Below are 19843 nucleotides of genomic sequence, written 5' to 3' on the forward strand. Positions count from 1 at the left end.
GAAAGGGGTCTGAAGGGGAAGGATGACCCATCCATCAATATGTGAGGGTCCTTCCTATTTCTCCGCATGAGTATTGTTATCTCCCTTCTACTGACGGGAAAAGTGAGGTTTAGGGCACGAAAATCATACCCCAAGGCACACAGATAACCAAACACCGAGTTGCCAAGTACAGCCTCAAAGCTATAGCCAGGCTTCCGCCCCTCCCCATGCTCTGCTCCCGTCTCCAAATTGCTGATCTCTCCACGGCCTGAAATTCGGGCGCCCTCCAGGCGATGCTCAAACCAGATCAGGCTGTTAAAGCAGTTCTGCTCGCTCCGGGCTTCTCCCGGAGAACTACAAGGCCCAGCAGGCAACTGCAGGGGGAGGAGGAGGAGGAGGGACTAGCGCCGGGTGGGAGTGAGAGAGCGAGCCCTCGCGCCTCGCCGGCGCACAGCGCTCGGAGCGCTCCTGCGGGTTCCGTTGCGGGGCGCTCGGCCGCGGGTGGCGCCGAACGGGGAGCCGGAGCGCCGGGGCAGCCTCTGCGTGCCGAGGACCCGGGCTGCGCAGGGAGCTGGGCCGCAGCGTCGGGACTGGACGGAGACCGTGCTTAGCGCATTGCGGCGACCTCGCCTCTCCCGGCCGCGAGCGCGCGCCGCAGCTGGAAGGAGCCGCGGAGACCGAGGACTTTTCTCCGGTCCCAGGGGCGCACCACAGCAGTGCTGCAGTCAGTGCACTCCGGGGCCCCGGGAGGGGCGATGGAAGCCGGGCTGCCAGAAGCGTGAGGCACCGCCGCCGCCGCCGCCTCCGCCGCCGCGTCCTGGAGAGCTGGGGGCGCAGGACCTGGGGACCCCCGGCGGCGGACCCGAGCCCTCCCGCCCGCCCCGCCTCCGGGGCACCAGCTCCGGCTCCATTGTTCCCGCCCGGGCTGGAGGCGCCCGGCTCCGAGCGCCGCCGGGAGTCTTGGCTCGGCCCCGGAGCCCTCGCGACCCCGCCGGGACCTGAACGGAGCCCGGGAACGAGCGGCCGGGGCGCGGGACACGGACACCCGCCGCGCCACGGCGAGCTCTCCAGAGGCGGGACCGCAGCGCCGAGGGAGGTAAGAGTCGCCGGCGCCCGCGGGACCGGCCGGCCCGGGCGGCCCCCGCGCTTCGCCCGCCGCGGCCCGCGCCTCCCTCCCTCCCCCGACCCCCCCCACCTCCGCTCCCTCCCCGGCGCCCCCGTCCCTCCTCCCTCGGCCGGCGTCGCCGCCCGCGCCCCCTCCTCGCGCGGGGCCCCGCCGCCGCCGCTGCCCAACTTTTCCGCCAACTCGCGCTCCGGAGCTGGCGAGGCGGCGGCGGCGGCTGCGCCCCGACTCCAGACCCCGACCCTCCCTCGCCGCCGGGGAGAAGGCGGCCGAGGCCGCGGGTTTCCCGGACTGGGGAGGAGGGCGGGGGTGGGCTGCGAGGCGGAGGGCGTGAGTGTGTGTGAGTGTGTGTGCGTGCACTCCATCTCTTTGGCTCCTCTTTTGATTTACCCCGGTCCAGCCGGTGGCTCTGGGCGCGACGCCCTGCATCTGGGATCTTTTCAAGCGTTTTTCCACCTCTGGGCAAGTCTGGGGTCCGGGATGGGGGGCTCACGGAGGAGAGGAAGTGGCGGGGAAGGCGAGCTGGTCTTGGAAGAGGCTTGAAGGAGGTGTCGTCACCAAATGGCTGATTCGGCTTTAGCGGGGAGCGAGCACAGATCTCCCCCCTTCCTGAGGGCTGCTGGGGGGGGGATGTTCCGTTTAGTCTCAGACCTGGAGGGCCCTCGGGGTCGGGCTCGTTCTGGGCGGCGGGGGAAGGGGTGAGGGCTTGTCCGGTGCGGGTGCCGAGCCCCCCTCTGCCCGCTTGTTGCTTCTCCGGCGCAGACCCCCTCCCCGCGCTTCCCGCGCCTCCCCCGGAGGTGTCTCTGGCGGAGTAAGACAGCCCAGTACCCGTAATTTTGGAGGAATTCACTGACTTTTTTTTTTTTTTTAATGGATGGGGTTTGTAATAGACATTTACCCTCCGTGAGGCAGCTGGACACCTTGGGAGTACAGGAGGGAGTTAGTTCTCTTCTTCTGGGCCTAGGAGCTATTAACTCATTTGCAAAGCATTTCGGACGGCGTTTTTCTCCCCCACCCCACCCCCCATTTCCCAGATGTAGCTGCCGCATCTGGTTCCGTTTCACCCTACACGGGTACACCGCAGCCACGTTATTAAACATCCCTCTTCCTCCCCTCCCCCTCCTAAATTAAAACTGAGATTCTTCGCCTGGTCTTCGCCGCCGCCACCACCACCACAACCCCTTCACATTTCTGGAGACATGGAGAGGAGGCTCTGGGATTGGAAGAAAGTTGTGGGTCGCCAGTGAGCTTGGATTCCTCCGCACTGGTCTCGAGTGCTGGTGGCCAGCGATGGTTTGGGGGGGGGGCGGTGAGGAGGGGGTGTTGTGTCGAAGTATCCTCTTGGGAGATGCGGGCCACAGCCCTCTGGACCCACTTGGGAGCGGCTTTCTTACCAGAGGTGGCTCCTGGGTCTGGCCCAGAATTAGCCCTGACGTGGACTGGAACCAAAGGTTCGCCTCTCCCTTTAATCGTAGCTGGAATGTCCGTCCCGTGTGGGTGGACGCTGTGGACCCACCTATCGCCACGCGCTCAGATCCCTCTCGCGGGTCCGTCCTCTGTGCGGGGAGCAGGGTGGGGCGCCTGAGGCTGGGGCAGCCGGAGACACCTTGTGTTTTCAGGGGCTTTCCTGGGGTTGCAGCTCTCAGAAGCCTAAAATGGAGTGGGGTTTGCTGTTTGAACAATGAGACAGGGCCAGGCATGGAATGGCCACTTTTTAACAACACTCATGGGGATTGGGGGTCAGCAAAGAGTCCGAAGGGTCCAGAGTTGGAGATAGGGTGGGGGGAGCCTGTCTGCGCCTCCCGCCCTTTCCAGGTTTTTTTTTTTGTTTTTTTTTTTTTTTTTTAAATTGAAAACACTTCTCTGGTTTCCTTCTTGGGGCGGTAGTTTTGGAGGCTGTAATGAAATCGCACTTTCTCTAGACATGGTAATTAAGGTGACTGTTTCCTTCGCAGATGTGCTCTGGCCTTCGCACCTCCGGGCCAGTGCTTTTTTTGGAATAGCATCTAAATTGTAGAGCCACTGCCCCGAGACGGTTGAGCAGAAAGTGGCTGTGTTCTTTCCTTGGCCAGGCTCCGGGTTTCCTCTCTGGGGCTAAGCGTCAGGGCCTCTGGGACCAGCGTGGTCTAGCCAATTACCCCCACACCGGGGTGGTGTCTCTTCCTTTCTGTGACCAAAGGCCAACAAGCTCAACCAATACCCGCCAACTGTGCGGATGGCTTGCCTCCCTCCTCCCTAAAGCCTTGTTTATGTATTTCCCCAGTTGGGACACACTCCTGAGACCCCGCTGACCCCAGAGTGCTGGGTGTTTTGGGGACTGAGATGCTCCCTGGGGCTTGGTTCCAGCAGGGACAGTTCTGTACTTCATCAGTGATAAGCTACTTGAAATATGTTGCATTTACTCGTGGTCAGAGCTGAGTGTCAGCTTCTCGATGAGCAGCCAGGACTGAGAGCCACGCGTATTTCCAGCACCAGTTTCAAAGGTATGTTCACCACGGGAGGCTGGAGGAGCGCGGCTATCACCTCGGTTGGGTCCAAGGCATCCAGTCTTAGGTTGTTTTTTTCCCTGGCCTCAGGCCAGGAAGCGAATAGGAAGGCTAAGTTGGTACCCTCTGAATGGCAACTGACAGAAGGAGCAGAGGGGTATCACAGACGCTGTTGCTGTCTCCTTACGGGAGAAGATTAGAACATATATATAGAAACTCTAAACCAGAGCCGCCTTTCTTCAGGACAAACTTCAGATGAGAAAACCGAATGGAGCATTGGTCTTGGAGACCACGACAATCTGCGGACACTGCTGTTAGTGATCACTTCTTGCTTATTTGTGATACGGACCTCATGCAAGACTCTTAATATAGATTAGTTCGTGTGAACTCGGGGCTCAGCAGCTAGCGTCTCTGAAAGCCCTTTTTCTCTCACATTTATTAAAATTGCATTTATTTGTTTATTTATGTGTGTGCACATTTATGTGGGTGCCACCACAGTGTTCCAGTAGAGATCAGATAATAGGTTGCAAGCAGTGGTTTCCCCAGAGGAGCCGGGTTCAATTCCCAGCGTGCCCATCAGGCAGTTCTCAGGAAATGTACTGTCCCTGAAGACACCTGCGCTGGAACGCACATGTCCACACATATATGTGTAATTGAAAATAAAATCTTTTTTGAAAGGGAAAAGAACCTGGCTCTCTCCTACCACATGGGTTCGAGGGATCTAACTCAAGTTTAGCAACAAACCTCCCTCCCCCAACCTCTCCCTTAACTGCTGGCCCTCCCTCCCAAAGGCCCTTTTCTGACTTTTGCAATCACTTTCATCAAAATGGCTGTTGAAGAGCTTCCTAGGAAATGTGGTAACACTTGTCATCCCAGATGACATTCAGTCCTCTGGTGGTAGAAGCATGAGGATCAGGAGTTCAAGGCCATCCTGCATGCTGAGTTTGAGGCCAGTGTGGGCCTCAGGGAGGACCCTGTCTCCTCCCTGGATAGGTCAGGTCTGTGCTGCAGGAGGAAGAGGAGTTCACTCCCAATTGAACTCACTTGAGAGGAGTTTAATTTCCTCTTGGGAAATTCCTCTTGCCATTTCTCTTCCCTGGGGCTCTGGGAAAGGTCTAGATGCCCCGGGGAGTGCAGATGCGGATCTTCAGAAAAGGTGCCTGTGTTTCCAGCGGGATTAAATGCCTCGTTTGTGGGAAGGCTAATTGCTCCCCCTTCAAGTTTGCATTGTCCTTAAATAGGAGTTCTTCGCCCCTTTGTGCCCCACCCCTCAAGCCTGGAAATAAGTAGTGTTCACCTGGGTAAGGAATTCCAAGAACATGGTGACATTCCGCTTCTGTGTCCTCTTCAACAGCTAAGCTTCCTGCATTGTTTCACTTGCTGGGTTTTTGTTAGTGTGTGTGTGCGTGTGTGTGTGTGTGTGTGTGTGTGTGTGTGTGTGTGTGTTTGAGTGTTTTGTCTGTCTGTCTGTCTGTATATATGTAAATGTAAGACTTGCATTTCTGGTCCCTCAGGCGGTTAGAAGGGGGAATTAGACGCACTGAAACTGACGGTACAGGTAGCTGTGAGCCACCTTGTGTCGTTGGTAATGAGACCCAGATTATCTTTCAGAGCAACAAGTGCTGGAAACTGCGGAGACATTTCTCCAGAGCCTGGTTGGTTTTCATAGCACCCTGGCCTCAGCCTTGAGGTACGCCTGCCTCAGCCTCCTGAGTGTGAGGTGATAGATGCGTACCCCACCCCCACACAACCATTACTAATTTTTCCAATATAAAATACATTTGTGCGCACACACACACACACACGCACACACACGAGTTTGCTTTGTTTCAGCAGTGTTGGGGATTGAACCCAGGGCCTTGCACTTGCCAGGCAAGCAGTTTTACCACTGAGCTAAACCCTGAGCCCTGTTGCCAACCATTTGGATATTTGAACAGAGATGCAAAATAAACTAGGCCGCCCTTTTAGAGAGACCCACACCCATAACCTTGGGTGTGTCTTTATTTCTGAAAGCCTGTTTCCTTCTCTCAATCCCCATGCTTAAAATATTTTTAATAAACGGAACTTCTTCATCAAAGACACACGCAAAGCATTGCACTTCTTTTTATTTTTATCTCTGTACTTAAGTATGTGTCTGTGTGTAAATGTGAGCATGCACCACAGAACTCAGAACCGAACACATTGGAACCCAGTGATTGTCTTCAGCTACAGCGGCGAGCAGAGTTATTGCCAGCCCCGCTTGCAATTCTGTAAGCAAAACTACCCCGTCGTTTAAAAATGTTGATCAAAGTGATGTAAGGGGAAAGTTCCCTCCGTTCTTACTCAAAAGGGGTTCATGCTTCTGTACCATTGTCCTCAGTTGTGGGAGTCCAGTACGCTTAGAGAATTCCTCTGTTGGTATCCAGGCTGGTTGGCCACCGGGGAATTGCCTGTGGCTCCCCCCACACTCCCCACCCCGAAAGCCTGTTCTTTTTTTCTTGCAGGTTGAGAAACCTGGACTCCCAGATTTACATGTCATGTTGGCAGTCAAGGAGTTTCAGCCTGTAAAACATTTGGGAGCTCACATTTGGATCTTACTGGCAAAGCCTAACCAAAGCCAAACAACTTCCAAATCTGAAATGTAGATGGTTCCCGACAGTTCACAGAGAGGGTCCTAGACTAGGTTTGCTTTTCTTCAGTCTGGATTGATTTCTTTTATTCCATGTTAACATAGATGCCCCCACCTCCCATGCTGAGGACTGCCTGTATTGTGAAAGGCAGTTAGGCACCCATCTTGCTTGGAAGCCTGCAGTTCCTTGGTGTCTGTTGCTTCTGTTACTGTGATTGAAACACTATAACCAAAAGTAACTTGGGGAGGAAAGGGTTTATGTCATCTTACCCTTTCAGGTAACTATGCATTGCTGAGGGAAGTAAGGGCAGGGACCTGGAACCCAGGGACTGATGGAGTCACAGAGGGGTGCTGCTTATTGGCTTGCTCAGCCTGCTTTCTTATAGAACCCAGGACCACCAGCCCGTAGTAAGCTGGGCCCTCCCCCATTAGTCAAAAAAATACACCATAGCCTTGTCCACAGGCCATTCTGGTGGGGATTTTTCTCGATTGAGGTTCCCTCTTCCAAAATGACTCTAGTTTGTGTCAAGTTGACGTAAAGTGAGGCAGCACACTTGGGGAGAGAAGAGGGCGGGGTGCATGAGTAGCAGTCCAGGAAGTTGACATGTCCAGGAGCACCATGGGAGTGTGGCCTGGAATTTACTGGGAAATCAGCCGGGTGGGCCCAGGAGCTAGGCTTGTGGAAGAGGAGCTTTATGAGATGAGGTTCATTGATTAGGTCAGACCTGACCTAATTGTTGATGGCAGAGGGACACTTGCACAGACAACCCCCCCCCAAAATACAATGGGAGCCTCCTTAAGTTTCGGGGTGGTGGTATCCTCATTTGAAAGTATATGAGAAGAAACAGGCGGAATCCACTTTAAACTGTTTGTTTAGATTTTAAGAATACTTGTATTTGTGTTTATTACTTATATTATCACATTATTGATATTTCTAAAATATCCTTTTACGTGTCCAACTTACTATGAGCAGGGCCACCCCGGGGCTGGTGGTCTTTGATTCTATAAGAAAGCAGGCTGAGCAAGGCAGTAAATATTAAAATTTGGAAGTACTGACAGTTGAACTCAGAGCTTCAAGCATGCTAAAGTGTACATGGTATGTAGTCTCAATATATATATAAAAAAATGGGTAAGATATTTTATTTATTTTTTTCCTGCTAAATGTTCACGAACCCTTTCTGTTTTTCACTTTTAGCACAGTTGGCAGGAGCCATATTTCAATAGCTCAACAGCTGCAGTATGGCCAGGAGCCACCAGATTTGCCCACTAGGTTTAGAATGTTAAGGGTGTGAGGATGGAGGGTACAAAATACCTGTGGAAAAAGAGGAGGTTTGTGTCCTATAGGAGAGTGTTGTCAAGGAGTGGCTGGGGTACAAAGAGTTTGGGGTCTTCGGAGGTGGCTGCTCTTTTGGAGAATCTGGGTTTGGTTCCCAGCACCCCTACAGGTGGCTCGCAATCTTTAACTTCAGTTTTAGGGAGATCTGATGCTCTCTTCTGGCCCCTGCAGGCACATATGTGGTACACAGATGTGCAAGCAGGGAAAAACACCTATACACATAAAATAGGTAAATCTAAGAATAATTATTTTAAAGCTGGCCAGTCGTGGTGCAGGCCTCTAATCCTAGTGCTCCGGGAGATAGAAGTAGGTGGATCTGAGTTCCGGGCCAGCCTGGTCTACAGATCGAGTTCTAGGACAGTCAGAGCTACACAGAGAAACTGTGTTCCCCACCCCCACAAAAAAAAAATAAAATAAAGATGAGGAGGAGGGGGAGGAGGAGGAGGAGGAGGAGGAAGAGACAATACTCCTGAATGCATCAGCTAGTTTTCTTTCGTCATTTTTAGACAAAGAGATTTGATGTCAATAGACTTTTTAATACCTTTAGAATTACAGGTACGAGTACTGCCCATTGCATGTTCTTTAGAAGTTACACTCCCACTTCCACACTGTCCAATTTGGTCCTTGTAACCACCCAGATATAGCCAGGACAGATATGTTAGCCTTCCCACAAGTGTGAAAACTGAGGCCGTGTGGTTGAAGACCTCTTCGCCTAGGCGACCGGGCTTTGGGATCTGGGAGCCTCCCCCGGCAGTGTGTTCATGGAGGGGGGGGCTGATGTAGAAACAGATGTAGCACTACAGGCAAACCGCTGCGCACAGCTGCCAGGCTACGGGGCACATCGTCAAGCAGTGAAGGCGGGAGGCCGTTCCTAAGGGCCCAGGTGCCCGTCTCGGGGGTTCCGCAACAGCATTTGGATTCAGCATTGGTTTGTGTCACAGCATGTCCTGCAGGTGTGCAGGGCTGTGCGTGCGTGTGTGCGCCCAGCAGCCTTTTCATTCCTGGAGTTGGTACCGGGTGTCTACAGCGTACTTTTGTTGTGCAGCTTGAGGCCCAGAGGGTAGAAGAGGGCCAGGCAGGAGGAACTCTTGTACCTCTTTTGGGCGTGGTCTGAGGGAAGAAGGTGCCAGAATAGTCTCAGAATAGTGTCAAGTGTCTGAAGCGTGTCCATCACCGGGGACGAAAGGCCGAGAGGAGGTAGGTGGGCAGACATCTCAGGGGACGGGGGGACAGGTGGAAGCCGAGGTCTGCTGCAGTCTAATCGGTCAGCTCAGGGTGACACCACCCCCTCCCACCCACCCTTTGTTGACACTAAAGGTAAAGGCTTAGTGGTCAGGGTTACTGTGGACTTAGGTTTTTGCTGTCAAGTGTACCTTTCCGGGTAACAGGCCTATACTGATTAGATTCATCTTTGGAATGTGAGGTGTGGGTTCAGAGGTGTCTTCAGGCCTGAGGTGGTGTCTGACCCCGGGACCCTGAGTGATTTGTTTCTAAAGATCTTTCTGTCCATCAGAGAAACAGAGAGTCGGGAACTTGCAATTTCTAGCATTAACTTGGATTTGTCCTTATCCTCTTGTGTATGGGAATCCACCTGTGTCCGCACCAGATGGAGAAGTAGTCTTTTTTCTTTTTTTTTTTTTTTTTTTTCGTCTTTTCTGTGTTGGAGATGAACGCAGAGCCTCCGTGTACTAGCTAACAATTGTTCTTCTGGGCCGTACCCCAGTTACGTGTGGTCACATTATTTACCATCCCCCACCTTGAATTAACAGCCCCCGAACCCCGAGTGATCGAGTTCTAGTGTCACCATTTCCTTGGGCAGATTACCTAAGTTCTTTGGCCCTTCAGTTTATGTCTTAGCAGAGGCTGGTACTGTCCCTTAGAAACAGAGCAGGAAGAAAAAGGAAGTTCCGTGTGTCGGCTCCACTGAGTGCTCAGCAAATATTCCTTCCATTTCTAGTCCCTTTCCTAAATTCAGGGGGAAAGAAGAATACGGAAGAGAAATATTTACTTCACTTTTGGTTTGAAATTATTCACTTTTTCTTTTTTCTTTTTCTTTTTGGTAAGCCTTTGGAGGCAGCTAGTGGCAGTGCATACATACTCCGCTGGCCAAGAATTTGGGGGTTTTCTGCCAGCCAAGGACTGACTCACTAGAGAGGGGCCCCTCCTGGCTTGGGGAGGCCGGGCAGAAACACCACATTAGGGCATGTTCCGGAAGCAGATTCTCCGAATAGCTTGGATGGTTTCCTGGAGCCCTGAGGACAGAAAACACCTGGAAAAGAGAGGTGGTCACCCCCATGCACAGGGCCCCGTGAGTTCTTGTCACTTGGTGGGTGTTTGTGCAGGCAGTCAATCTTTCCTTAGGACCCTTGGAAGTTTTTACATTCCACCACCACAGGCCCAGTGAGATGATGGCTTGTGGGGTGAAGGTGCTTGCCTGCCAACCTGACTTTGGTCCCCATAACCAACATAGGGGAGAGAACTGACCCCATGGAGTTGTCCTTTGACTTTTGCATGAGTGTTGTGACACAGTCATATCCCCCCCCACACACACATACAACAGTAATAAATAAAGCATTTGCAGTATCAACAAATCACCATCACAAACCCGAAAAGGTCAAGGGCTGCAGAATGCTTGGCTTTAGCTAGGGCTGGGTAAGCCACCTTTGAGTTAGCTTCTTCAGCGGCCCTTGACTCTGCCTGGGTAGGGCCTTCCTCTTCCACCTCACCCTGACTTCTCCACCCACTGCTGTCAGCCATCAGCCATCCGTAATAGCTGGAGCTGCCTCACAGCGTCCTGCTCTGTCTTCACGCCAAGTAGCCGAGAAGCATGTATGCTCTGGGAGCGAGTCTTGTAGAACTGGAGGATCCTGTGAGTCTTATCATTTTAGAGGCACAAAGAAAGACCCCGGAGAGCTGGGGGTGGATCTCTGTGGAAGAGCACTTGCTCGGCCTCTGAAAGGCCCTGGATTCCATCCCTGGCATCTTCTTATGTATGTCCAGGGAGGTGTCTCAGGATCTCCACATTCCATGTGACCTGAAGCTGTGATCTAGCACCTGCCACCTGTTTCTGTTTCTTTTCCTATCTTTTCATTCCTTCTCCTCCTTCTCTGTCTCCCTCCTTCCCTCTTCTCCCTCCCTCCCTCCTTCACTCCTTCCCTCCCTCCTTCCCTCCCTCCCTCCCTCCCTCCCTCCCTCCCTTCCTTCCTTCCTTCCTTCCTTCCTCTTCTTGTTGTTATTGTTTGGTTTTGTTTTTTAATTTTCATAGGACAACAACTGTCTATAAATAGCACATGTATGTGACAGAGGTTGAGGGGCGGGGCTCACACCAGTCCATCTACTTTCACATTGAGAGATAAAGGCCTTTTCTCGGGCCTTCACAGGGGCCTAGATACCTCTGGGAGCCTGAGCTGCAGCTGCAGCCTTGGTTGGGCCTTAGCCTTTGGTTGGCACAGCCTGCAATCCTTGGCCGTGCAGCCACGAATCCATTTCCTAGGCTTGGGATAGATGGTAAAAGCAAGTCTGGCTGCCTTGTGCTTGGGACTCTTTGGCATCTTGGGCTTAACCTCCTTAGGCTGCAGAAAGCCCTTAATGGCTTCAGCACGGTTCTCATTGCCATTGTGTTGTTTGTCTGATCTTGAGAGATTCATATCTTTGTGCTCGGGTGTCTTGGGAGTTTGAGACAGGGTTCCTCTGTGTAGCACTGGCTATCCTGGGATGTTCCGTCTCGAAGTCGAGACCTGCGTGCTTCTACTTCCCAAGTGTTGGGACTAGGGGAGTGCTCCATCACACCCAGCTTTCTTGATGCCATTTTGGGGACAGCTTGGATGTGGTGGTCCTTGGGCTTGGCCACGTCTACATCACTAACCCACCTCGCCAAAGGTACTTGGGACCTGAAACTGCCCAACATTTTTCTCAACCCTTGATCGCAGTATGGCTTTTTGGGACTTTCGAGACTTCCTTCACTTCTTCTCATATGAGTGGGGCTTTTATCTCGAAGGATGTTGTGGTGGCCTTCCCAGCCAGCTTGGCTCAAAACGTAGCTGTAGAACTGAAGGGTAGAATCCAGCTTCCCAATACTGTAACAAAATACCTGAGGCCATCAAGTGAAGAAGAGAAAAAGGGTTACTTACCTCTCGGTTTTGTAGGTTTCCGTGTATGGCTGACCGTTGCTTTTGAGCACACGTGTGATGAGAGCCAGTGTGCCGAGTTTGCTTGGTTGTGGAGAAATCCCATTCAGAGAGGCTGGATGTGAGACTGGGCTTCTGTGATCCTCTGCAAGGGCATGCCCCCAACTGACTCTTAAAGAGCTCATCACCTCCCAAAAGTGTCCCATTGGGGGAGCAGGCATATCATGGACTTAAGCCTCATTAAGACCTGTTACCTCTGATTTGGCATTGGGATAGGCTCAATTCTCTTTTGCACCTTCTGGGATTGTTAGGAGCGGGGGGGGGGGGGTGTCAAGGGCACTGCAAGAAAACCCATAGAATCAACAAGCCTGGACTCACAGGGGCTCACTGAGTCTGAACTAACAAGGAGGATCCCTGCATGGCTCTGACCTAGGCCCTGTGTATGTGTGTTATAGTTGAGTAGCTTGATGTTTTTTGTGGGACCCCTGACAGAGGGTGTGGGGCACTGTTTCTGATGCTGTTGCCTGCGTTGGGGGACCCTTTTCATCCTGCTGGGATGCCTCATCCAGCCTTAATAGGAGGGGAGGTGCCTAATCTTATTGCAATTTGATATGCCGTGTTTGGTTGAGAGGCCTGCCCTTTTCTGAAGGGAATGGAGGAGTGGATGGGGAGGGAGGAGGTGGGGAGGGAGGAGGAGGAGAAGGGAGGAAGGAAACTTCAGTCAGGATGTAATATATGAGAGAATAAATTAAATTTTTTTAAAAAGTATCATTGTAGGCAGGTTGACACAGACACGGCGCGCTTTCGTTTTCCTTTGCCCCTCTCCGGTCCAGTTTCTATAGCTGCTGTTTCTCTCCCCAGAGTCAGCTTGCGGAGGCAGATCCGGCGAAGGTGGATTATCCATGGGGGTGTGGAGCCTTGTCACCGACCTCTAACCGCAGAACTGGGATGTGGGGCTGGAGGTGCCTCCTCTTCTGGGCTGTGCTGGTCACAGCCACACTCTGCACTGCCAGGCCAGCCCCGACCTTGCCGGAACAAGGTAAGACCCCTGAACTGAGGAGCCAGGGAGGGCTACTGACATGGAGGTGATGTGGTCAACTGGAAAGACTTCCTCCTTTGGAGGAGCCAAGGGCTCCTTCGCCATCAGAGAAATGCCTAAGATACCCGGGCCGATTTGGACTTGGTTACATATACCTAAACAACTTCATCAGAGGTTGCCTGCCAGAGGAGAGGTCCTTAGGAATGCTTCCTTTCTGGGGAAACCATGTAATCAGGTCTTTTAACTCAGATGATCATGAAAAGGGTGTGTGTTGCAGTGGGGAAGAGTGACATGAATACAGACTTGGAGCAGGCATTCTCGGAGCAATGGCCTCTGGCTTCCAGAAAGCTCTTCCAGTGATACGTCTCCTGAAAGGGCGAGCAGTCACGAGCACATGCCTTTTTTGGACTTTGTCTCTCAGGTCTTATCTGGGGGGCCTAAGGAGCAGTTTGCTTTGGAGATGGCCTGTTTGAAGAACGTGGAAGAAGCACAATGGGGCAAGGGAGCATAATGAGGCCCTGCTGCCCTACGGTGTGTTATAGGCTGTCAGAAGTTGTTACTGCTTCCAAGATGCCCATGGCTTCGAAGGGACTTGGAGGATAAATGCTGGGACCTTTCTGCTATCAAAAGGCTTGAGAGTTTGGTGCCTGGTGGCAGAGAAGGTCACTGATAGAGGGGGTTAAAGGCTTGGGGTGTGCATGACAACAGTGGCTGGAATTACAAGGCTGTCCTTCTGAGCTGTCAGGGACCTGCTTGATGATCAGTAGACGGTACTGAGAAAGCTGGCAGGAGTCTATGAAGCTTTCTAAATGGTGCGGCGGCTGAAATAGGCGTGTTGTGTTCAGTGGCAGAGCCAAAGACAGGTATGAGCTAGAACATGCCAGAGACTCACCTATGGGGCTATAGGTGTGGGTATGTAGGTGCACAGTTACCACCAAGCAGTGAAGAGACAACAGACATGAAGCAGACTGTATTTACTTATATATTAAAGATTTGTTTATTTTTTATCTCATGTGTATGAGTGTTTTGTCTGCATGCATGTATGAGTGCTGCATATGTGCTTGGAGACTGCAGAGACCAGGAGTCATGAATCTTCTGGGAACTGGAGTTAGGAATGATTGTGAGTGATGAGCAGTTGTGGTGGCACACACCTTTAATCCTAGCACTCTGAGGCAGAGGCAGGTGGATCTCTGTGAGTTCTGAGGCCAGCCTGGGCTACAGAGTGAGTTCCAGGGCAGCCAGAGCTGTTACACAGAGAAACCCTATCTCAAAAAACAAAACAGTAATGATTTTGAGCTTCCATGTGGGTGCTGGGATCTCACTTCCCCCTGAAAGAACAGCAAGTGCTTGTAACAGCTCAGCTATCCCTCCAGCCCCAACAGACCGTAGTTCAACTGCACGGTGAAGTTATAACAGAATGCAAGGGGGATGGCATGCACAGAACTGAATGAAGTATATGTGGGAAGTCAGGATCCTGCTGTCCACGGGGGCACATGCCTTTAATCCCAACACTTGGAACATATCTCTGAGTCTGAGGCCAATTTGGCCTGTATAGCCAGCCAGTGCTTCACAGAGAGATTCTGTCTCAAAAGAACAAAAAGGAAAGAAAGTACAGGTCTTTTATCTTTTTGTTTTTGACATAGGATCTTGCAGTGTAGCCCTAGCCGGTCTCACGATCCTCCTCCTACAGCCTTCTGAGTGCTGGGATTACAGGTATTTACCTGTAATCTTACCTCAGGGTTAGCAAGGTACAGGTCTCCAAGGGGGTTAATGAGTGGCATTGGTGAAGTTGAGAGGTTTAAGATGTATACACAGTGGTATTGCTCATTGAGTAAATAGCTGTGGAAAGTAACACCTGGAAAAACTGGATTCAGCCGGCATGTGGAAGGCTCGTGGCTGGCTGAAGAACTTCGCATATATTGAAATGGCTCTTGCTGAGAAAGTTTACGGATGTGATCCAGTTTTCAGAAAACTGACTTGTAATATGTGGCACCAGAAACAATAGTAAAGGCTTAAATGTCACCATACAGATAAAATGTTTCCATGCAAAGTGTAAATGGTCTCATGGCATCTGCCACTGATGTCACAAAGAGAGATGGAAGTTTCTGCTGAATGTCAGTCAGAGGTATTGAGACTGGGAACCCAGGAAAGCCACTGCACTCCAGAAAGAGAACCCATGGGTTTAAGTAGTTGGATGCCAGCCCTTCTTCCTGCCACCTCCGATCCTCTCTCTCCTTTTCATCCTCATCCTCCACCCTTTCTTTCTTTCTCTAATAAACTCTTTGCAGCCCCAGGAGGAAAGGCAGGCAGCTCAGATCACACCTGAAGGACTTGTACACCGGTTCTGAGAGGCCCTCACACAAGGAGTTGTAAATGATTTTATTTTTATCATTTTTCACGTGCATTGGTGGTTTGTCTGTGTGGGGGTGTCAGATCCCCTGGGACTGGAGTTACAAACAATTGTGGGCTGCCATGTGAGTGCTAGGTATTGAACCTGGGTTGTCCTAAAGAGTAGCCAGTGCTCTTAGCTGCTGAGCTAATTCCGGTTGAGGAATTTTAAGTGGACAGGAAAAGGGTCATTGAAGCTGCAGAGCATGGATCCAACATGAGAAAGAAAGCAGAGGCAATAATGGACATTGGAGCTAGGGGTCCTAAGATCTTTTTGTTTGTTTGTTATTGAGACAGGGTTTCTCTGTGTAGCCCTGGCTGTTCTGGTGCTTTATAGACCAGGCTGGCCTCCAAGCGATCCTCCTGCCTCTGCCTCCCGAGAACAGGATTAAAGGCTCGGGAATGGAAGAGGAAGGAGTTGGGGGGAGGGGGGCACTTCAAGGCTGAAGTCAGTTAATTGAAATATAATTAATGTAGTATAAAATGTGCCAGTTTTAGACAGGCAGCTCAGTGAGTTTTCACAAACGTTACACTCTGTATAACTACCACTCCAGCCAAGAGGTTTGTTCATCCTTCTAAAAGCTTTCCCCATGCTTCCTGCAGTCTGACCTGCCTCCTGTCACTTTAATTTTGCTTGCTTGTTCTAGGATTTCATGTAATGGAAGAAGTCTTCTGGTGACTATGAATCGATTCACCTGTGATGCCCACTTGGGTCACTGTATAATTTCATTTCTCTTCTTAACTTTATTTGTCTCTGTGTGTAGCTCTGGCTGTCCTGGAACTTACTACATAGACCAGGCTGGCCTCGAACTCTTAACGAGATCCACCTGCCTCTGCCTCCAGATGCTGGGATTAAAGGCTCATGCCACCACACCCTGCTCCTGGGGTCGCTTTTGAGAACCACTGTAACTGTGAGTGGAATCGTTTCTGTTCGTGCAGTGTAAACTCTGCTGGAACCTCACAGGCATGCAGCATATTGTAGTCTCGGCCACGCCGATTATTAAGTAATGCTGCTATTGTCTTCGAAAACAATTGCAGTCTCTGTGACGAAGACTGGTCCAGAAGTTAGAAACAAGCCACCCCAGACCTTACTTGCACCGAGAGCTTTGGGGAGGCTTTGGGGGACAGGGAGGGGAGGTGGCAGCCCCTCCCTGGACTGAGCACAATCCTGGCAGTCTCTGCAAACGCCCCTGAGGGACCTGGAGGCCTGCAGTTTCTGGCTGTCCTAAAGAGTTGATTTAATAAGGGTTCCAGGAAAACCAGTCCACCACCCCTCACCCCCCCACACACACACATCCCATCTCTCCCTCTCCTTCCTTCTCCCGTTTGCCACATCTGAGTTTGTTTCAGATCAGGCTCTGAGGTTTGGGGGTTAAAGTGAAACTGGGACACAGGCCCAGGGGCAGAATACCCCCTTTTGAGAGATAAGGGCCACTTTAGGAGCTGATTTGAGCTTGAGGAAGGGCTGTTTCCGTGTATTTTTCTCTGAGATTGGGACTTGAGGGATCAGCGAGTGGTTATGTCCGAAGCTTTGCAAGGTGGTTGGGAATGGTAACCCTCCCTTCCCTGTGTCCTGGGCACCTTGGATGGAGCAGGGAGAGCGAGACTTGCAGGCTTGCGAGACTTTCCCTCCCTCCACACAAACCTGCAGCTCATAAGCGATTTAATGGCTGAGGTTTTGCAGCCCCTGCCGCCCACCCAGATTTGAGGGAGTCTGGTGGCTGGTGGAAGGGAGGAGAGGTTACATATAATGGAAAAGCTGCTGGCCACGGGCTGCCTGTGCACCACAAAGCTGGGCTTTGTCCTTCTCCTGCAGAAACCTGTGCCTGTGGGGAAAGGCTGGGGGTGCTGCCAAAATCTGGCCCTGGCCTCAGCTGCAGTTCCCTGGTAGCCCTCCCACCCCAACCCCACTGGGGGTCCTGAGCTGCCTTTTGGTCCAGAAGGGTGTGCATTTCAGCCTACTGCTGGGGAGCCTAGCTAGGTGTCAGGGTGTTTCAGTAATTGGCACCGTGTAGTCCTGCTGCTTCAGCCTGTTGGTGTGTCCTGAGGAGCAGCGTCATGGAACTGGCCTGAAACTCATGGGGGAATACACCCCCCTCACCCCACCATCCCATACACCTCCCTCCATCCCACCCCCAGCAAAACTTCTTGTGTTAAGACCCTGTTTGTTTCCAACTGGATGGTAGAGGGTTCCAGAATGAGAGTGATTTCTATGAAGCAAAAGGTATTGAATGACTCTCTCTCTCTCTCTCTCTCTCTCTCTCTCTCTCCCCCACCTCTGCCTTGCTCAAGCAAGGGCAGATGGTTTAGGTCTGTGAAGTCTGAGTTGTGATCTAAGTTGCCAGGTTTCCCTGAAGAACCCATGTTGTCACACACTTCCTCCCCAAAGGTGGCTCCCAGTGCCTCTGTAAGGTGCTCGCTAGTGGAGGCGGGTGGGAGGAAGGGAGGGGAGGGGAGGAGGGGGCTGGAGGGGCAGTGCTCGGCCTGGGAGAGAATGTGAGGGCACTCACGTGTCCCGCTCGGCAGCGAGGCCAGGGGCAGCAGAGCCGCTCAAGGCTGTGTTCTTGGCTCAGGCTTCTGCATTGCTACACCATTAGCCTCACTGATTTTCCACTCTGGCTTTGCCAGCCGCTCCCCAAAGTCAGGCAGGAGGAATTTCTCAGGGAAGAAAGAACAAACGGCTGTCCGGAGGACTTGCTTGTGGGTGGGGGCAGGGAGGGAGCCCCATACAAAGAATCAAGCCAGGATCCTGTCGAATGGTGTCTGGGACTACCTGCGGGGAGGGCAGAAGTGGAGGGAGATGGACTCTGGAGGGAGGGAGGGGGGACAGGCCGTCCGCTGCACCGAGGTGGGCAGCAGGACCTGAGCAAGCAGTCACTGCTAGGGAGGAGCAGGCTGACTCTGGGATGGGATAGATGGCCTTGGAGAAGTGAGTTCTAGGGAATCATTATCCAGGAGGTGAGGGCCAGGTCAGAGAGCCTGACCAGCAACTCACAGGGCCTCATTCCTCTAGGCTATTGGGAAGGAAGTCTGGCCCCCCCCACACACACACACATACACCTTTACTTTTCTCTTCTCCAGAACCTGGACGTGAGACAACTGTCCCTAACAGAGAGAGACCCGGCTGCTCTCCTCAGCTTTTTTGTTTAGCTGCCCCTGTTTTCTGCTTCTAGGCCATTCCCAGACTCATCTCAAACACTGTCTCTTGTCTGCCTACCCTAACCTACCCTCTTCTCTGGGTTTCAAGTAATTTAGCAACTGCCTTACCTGGGTTCCTAAGGGCCCTAGGGGCAAACTCCAAGTAATTCCATTAGGTCACAGTGGTTCTCAACCTATGGGTCATGACCCCCACGGATCTTACCCACCCCCCTTTTTTCCCATGTTTTCCATGGTGACTGCTAGACTCTGGCTAATTACCATTCCTTCACTGATTTCCATCCATGTATCCAAATATGTTCTCATTTTTTTTCCTTGAATGTACTATGTACCTTGTATATAACCATTGCATGTCCATTACACAGCAGATCTCCTGCATAGCAGGTTCTTTACATTATGATTCCTAACGGTAGCAGAAATACAGTTATGAAGTAGCAACAGAACAATTTTATCGTTGGGGGTCACCACAACATGAGGAACTGAATTCAAGGGCCGCAGCATTAGGAAGGCTGAGAACCACGGCCTTAGGAGAAGCCTTTTGGTGTCCAGGGCTGCCTCCAACTTTTTAGTTTGCTCTGTCCGGCCTAGGGTGTGACCAGGAGGGAAACAGTCGTCATCCCGACCTGGTTTTCGGCTAGCAGCAGGGTCCGTCTATACCCTTACCACAGCATGGTCCCCGCTGTCTTTGTTCGGGACCCATGCCCTGCACGCTGAGCAAGGCTTGGGTGAGAGCTGAAACTCGGTACGCTGCCCTTATCCACTGGGCCGCTGCGCTCCGGAGCCTCCTGGGATGGCTTGTGTAAGAGGTGATTCAGGGCCAGTGGCCCTCTTGGTTAGGCAGAAAGCAGCTGTTTTCCCAGATCCTGAATGTGTAGGCAAAGTGGATGAGAGGGCCTCGGAGCTCAGCAAAATGTCGACTTGCTGCCTGCGAGTCCGGATAGAGGAAAACATCAATGCTGAAATTTCAAATGGTTAATTAGCAACGAAAATTGAGTCCAGATCTTACCCCTTCCTCTGTCCTCCACAGTGGCTGCCAGACTTTGGCTGGTTACTGGCCATTCCTTCACTAATTCCCACCCATCCATCCAAACAGGTTTCTGTTTTTTTCCTGTAATGTAACAGACACCTCATATATGATGATTGCATGTCCAGCTCCTTTAGCATGAAATGCCCACCCTACCCACATTTTGTAATTCCTTGATAACATATACCTAATTATTATTTTAAGATTTAGTTTGGGTTCACACTAAGGTTTCATTTAAGAGGCTGCCTCTTTCTTGAGATTTCTCTTGTTTCCACGTTATTTTATGTGTATGGGTGCTCACGACACGCACTCAGTGTTTGCAGTTTCTGAAAAGGCCAGAAGAGGGCGTCTTCCCCTGTAACTGAAGTTTTAGATGGTTGTTAAGTCACTGTGCGGGTGCTAGGAAATTGAACCATTGAGCCATCTCTCCAGCCCCGTGTCTCCACATTGTTAATGAATCTCAGGCCCCCCTTTTTTTCAGCTTATAGTGGAATGCTTATTTTTATTCTGCTGTACAGTGTATGGTTTGTTTGTTGGCGTGTCACGCCGCCCCACCCTAGTGCCCAGGGCTTCGTGT

The 19843-nt window shown here is 51.8% G+C and overlaps 1 protein-coding gene across 12 annotated transcripts in view; it reads left to right on the forward strand.

The window, feature by feature from the left end:
- Positions 1-413: 413 nt before the first annotated feature.
- Fgfr1 (fibroblast growth factor receptor 1) overlaps positions 414-19843 on the forward strand; it is a 54555-nt gene continuing 35125 nt past the window's right edge. For 7 of the 12 annotated variants that reach the window (XM_060381523.1, XM_060381525.1, XM_060381526.1 and 4 more), the window contains exons 1-2: positions 416-1075; positions 12521-12698. In XM_060381523.1, coding sequence (XP_060237506.1) covers positions 12608-12698 — 91 coding nt within the window. In that variant the 5' untranslated portion in view covers positions 416-1075; positions 12521-12607. Of the gene's footprint in view, positions 1076-12520; positions 12699-19843 lie in introns of all 12 variants that reach the window. The other 5 variants (XM_060381521.1, XM_060381522.1, XM_060381524.1 and 2 more) reach the window with 1 other exon arrangement.

Source organism: Meriones unguiculatus, chromosome 4, assembly GCF_030254825.1.
Source record: "Meriones unguiculatus strain TT.TT164.6M chromosome 4, Bangor_MerUng_6.1, whole genome shotgun sequence".
NCBI classification, from domain to species: Eukaryota; Metazoa; Chordata; class Mammalia; order Rodentia; family Muridae; genus Meriones; species Meriones unguiculatus.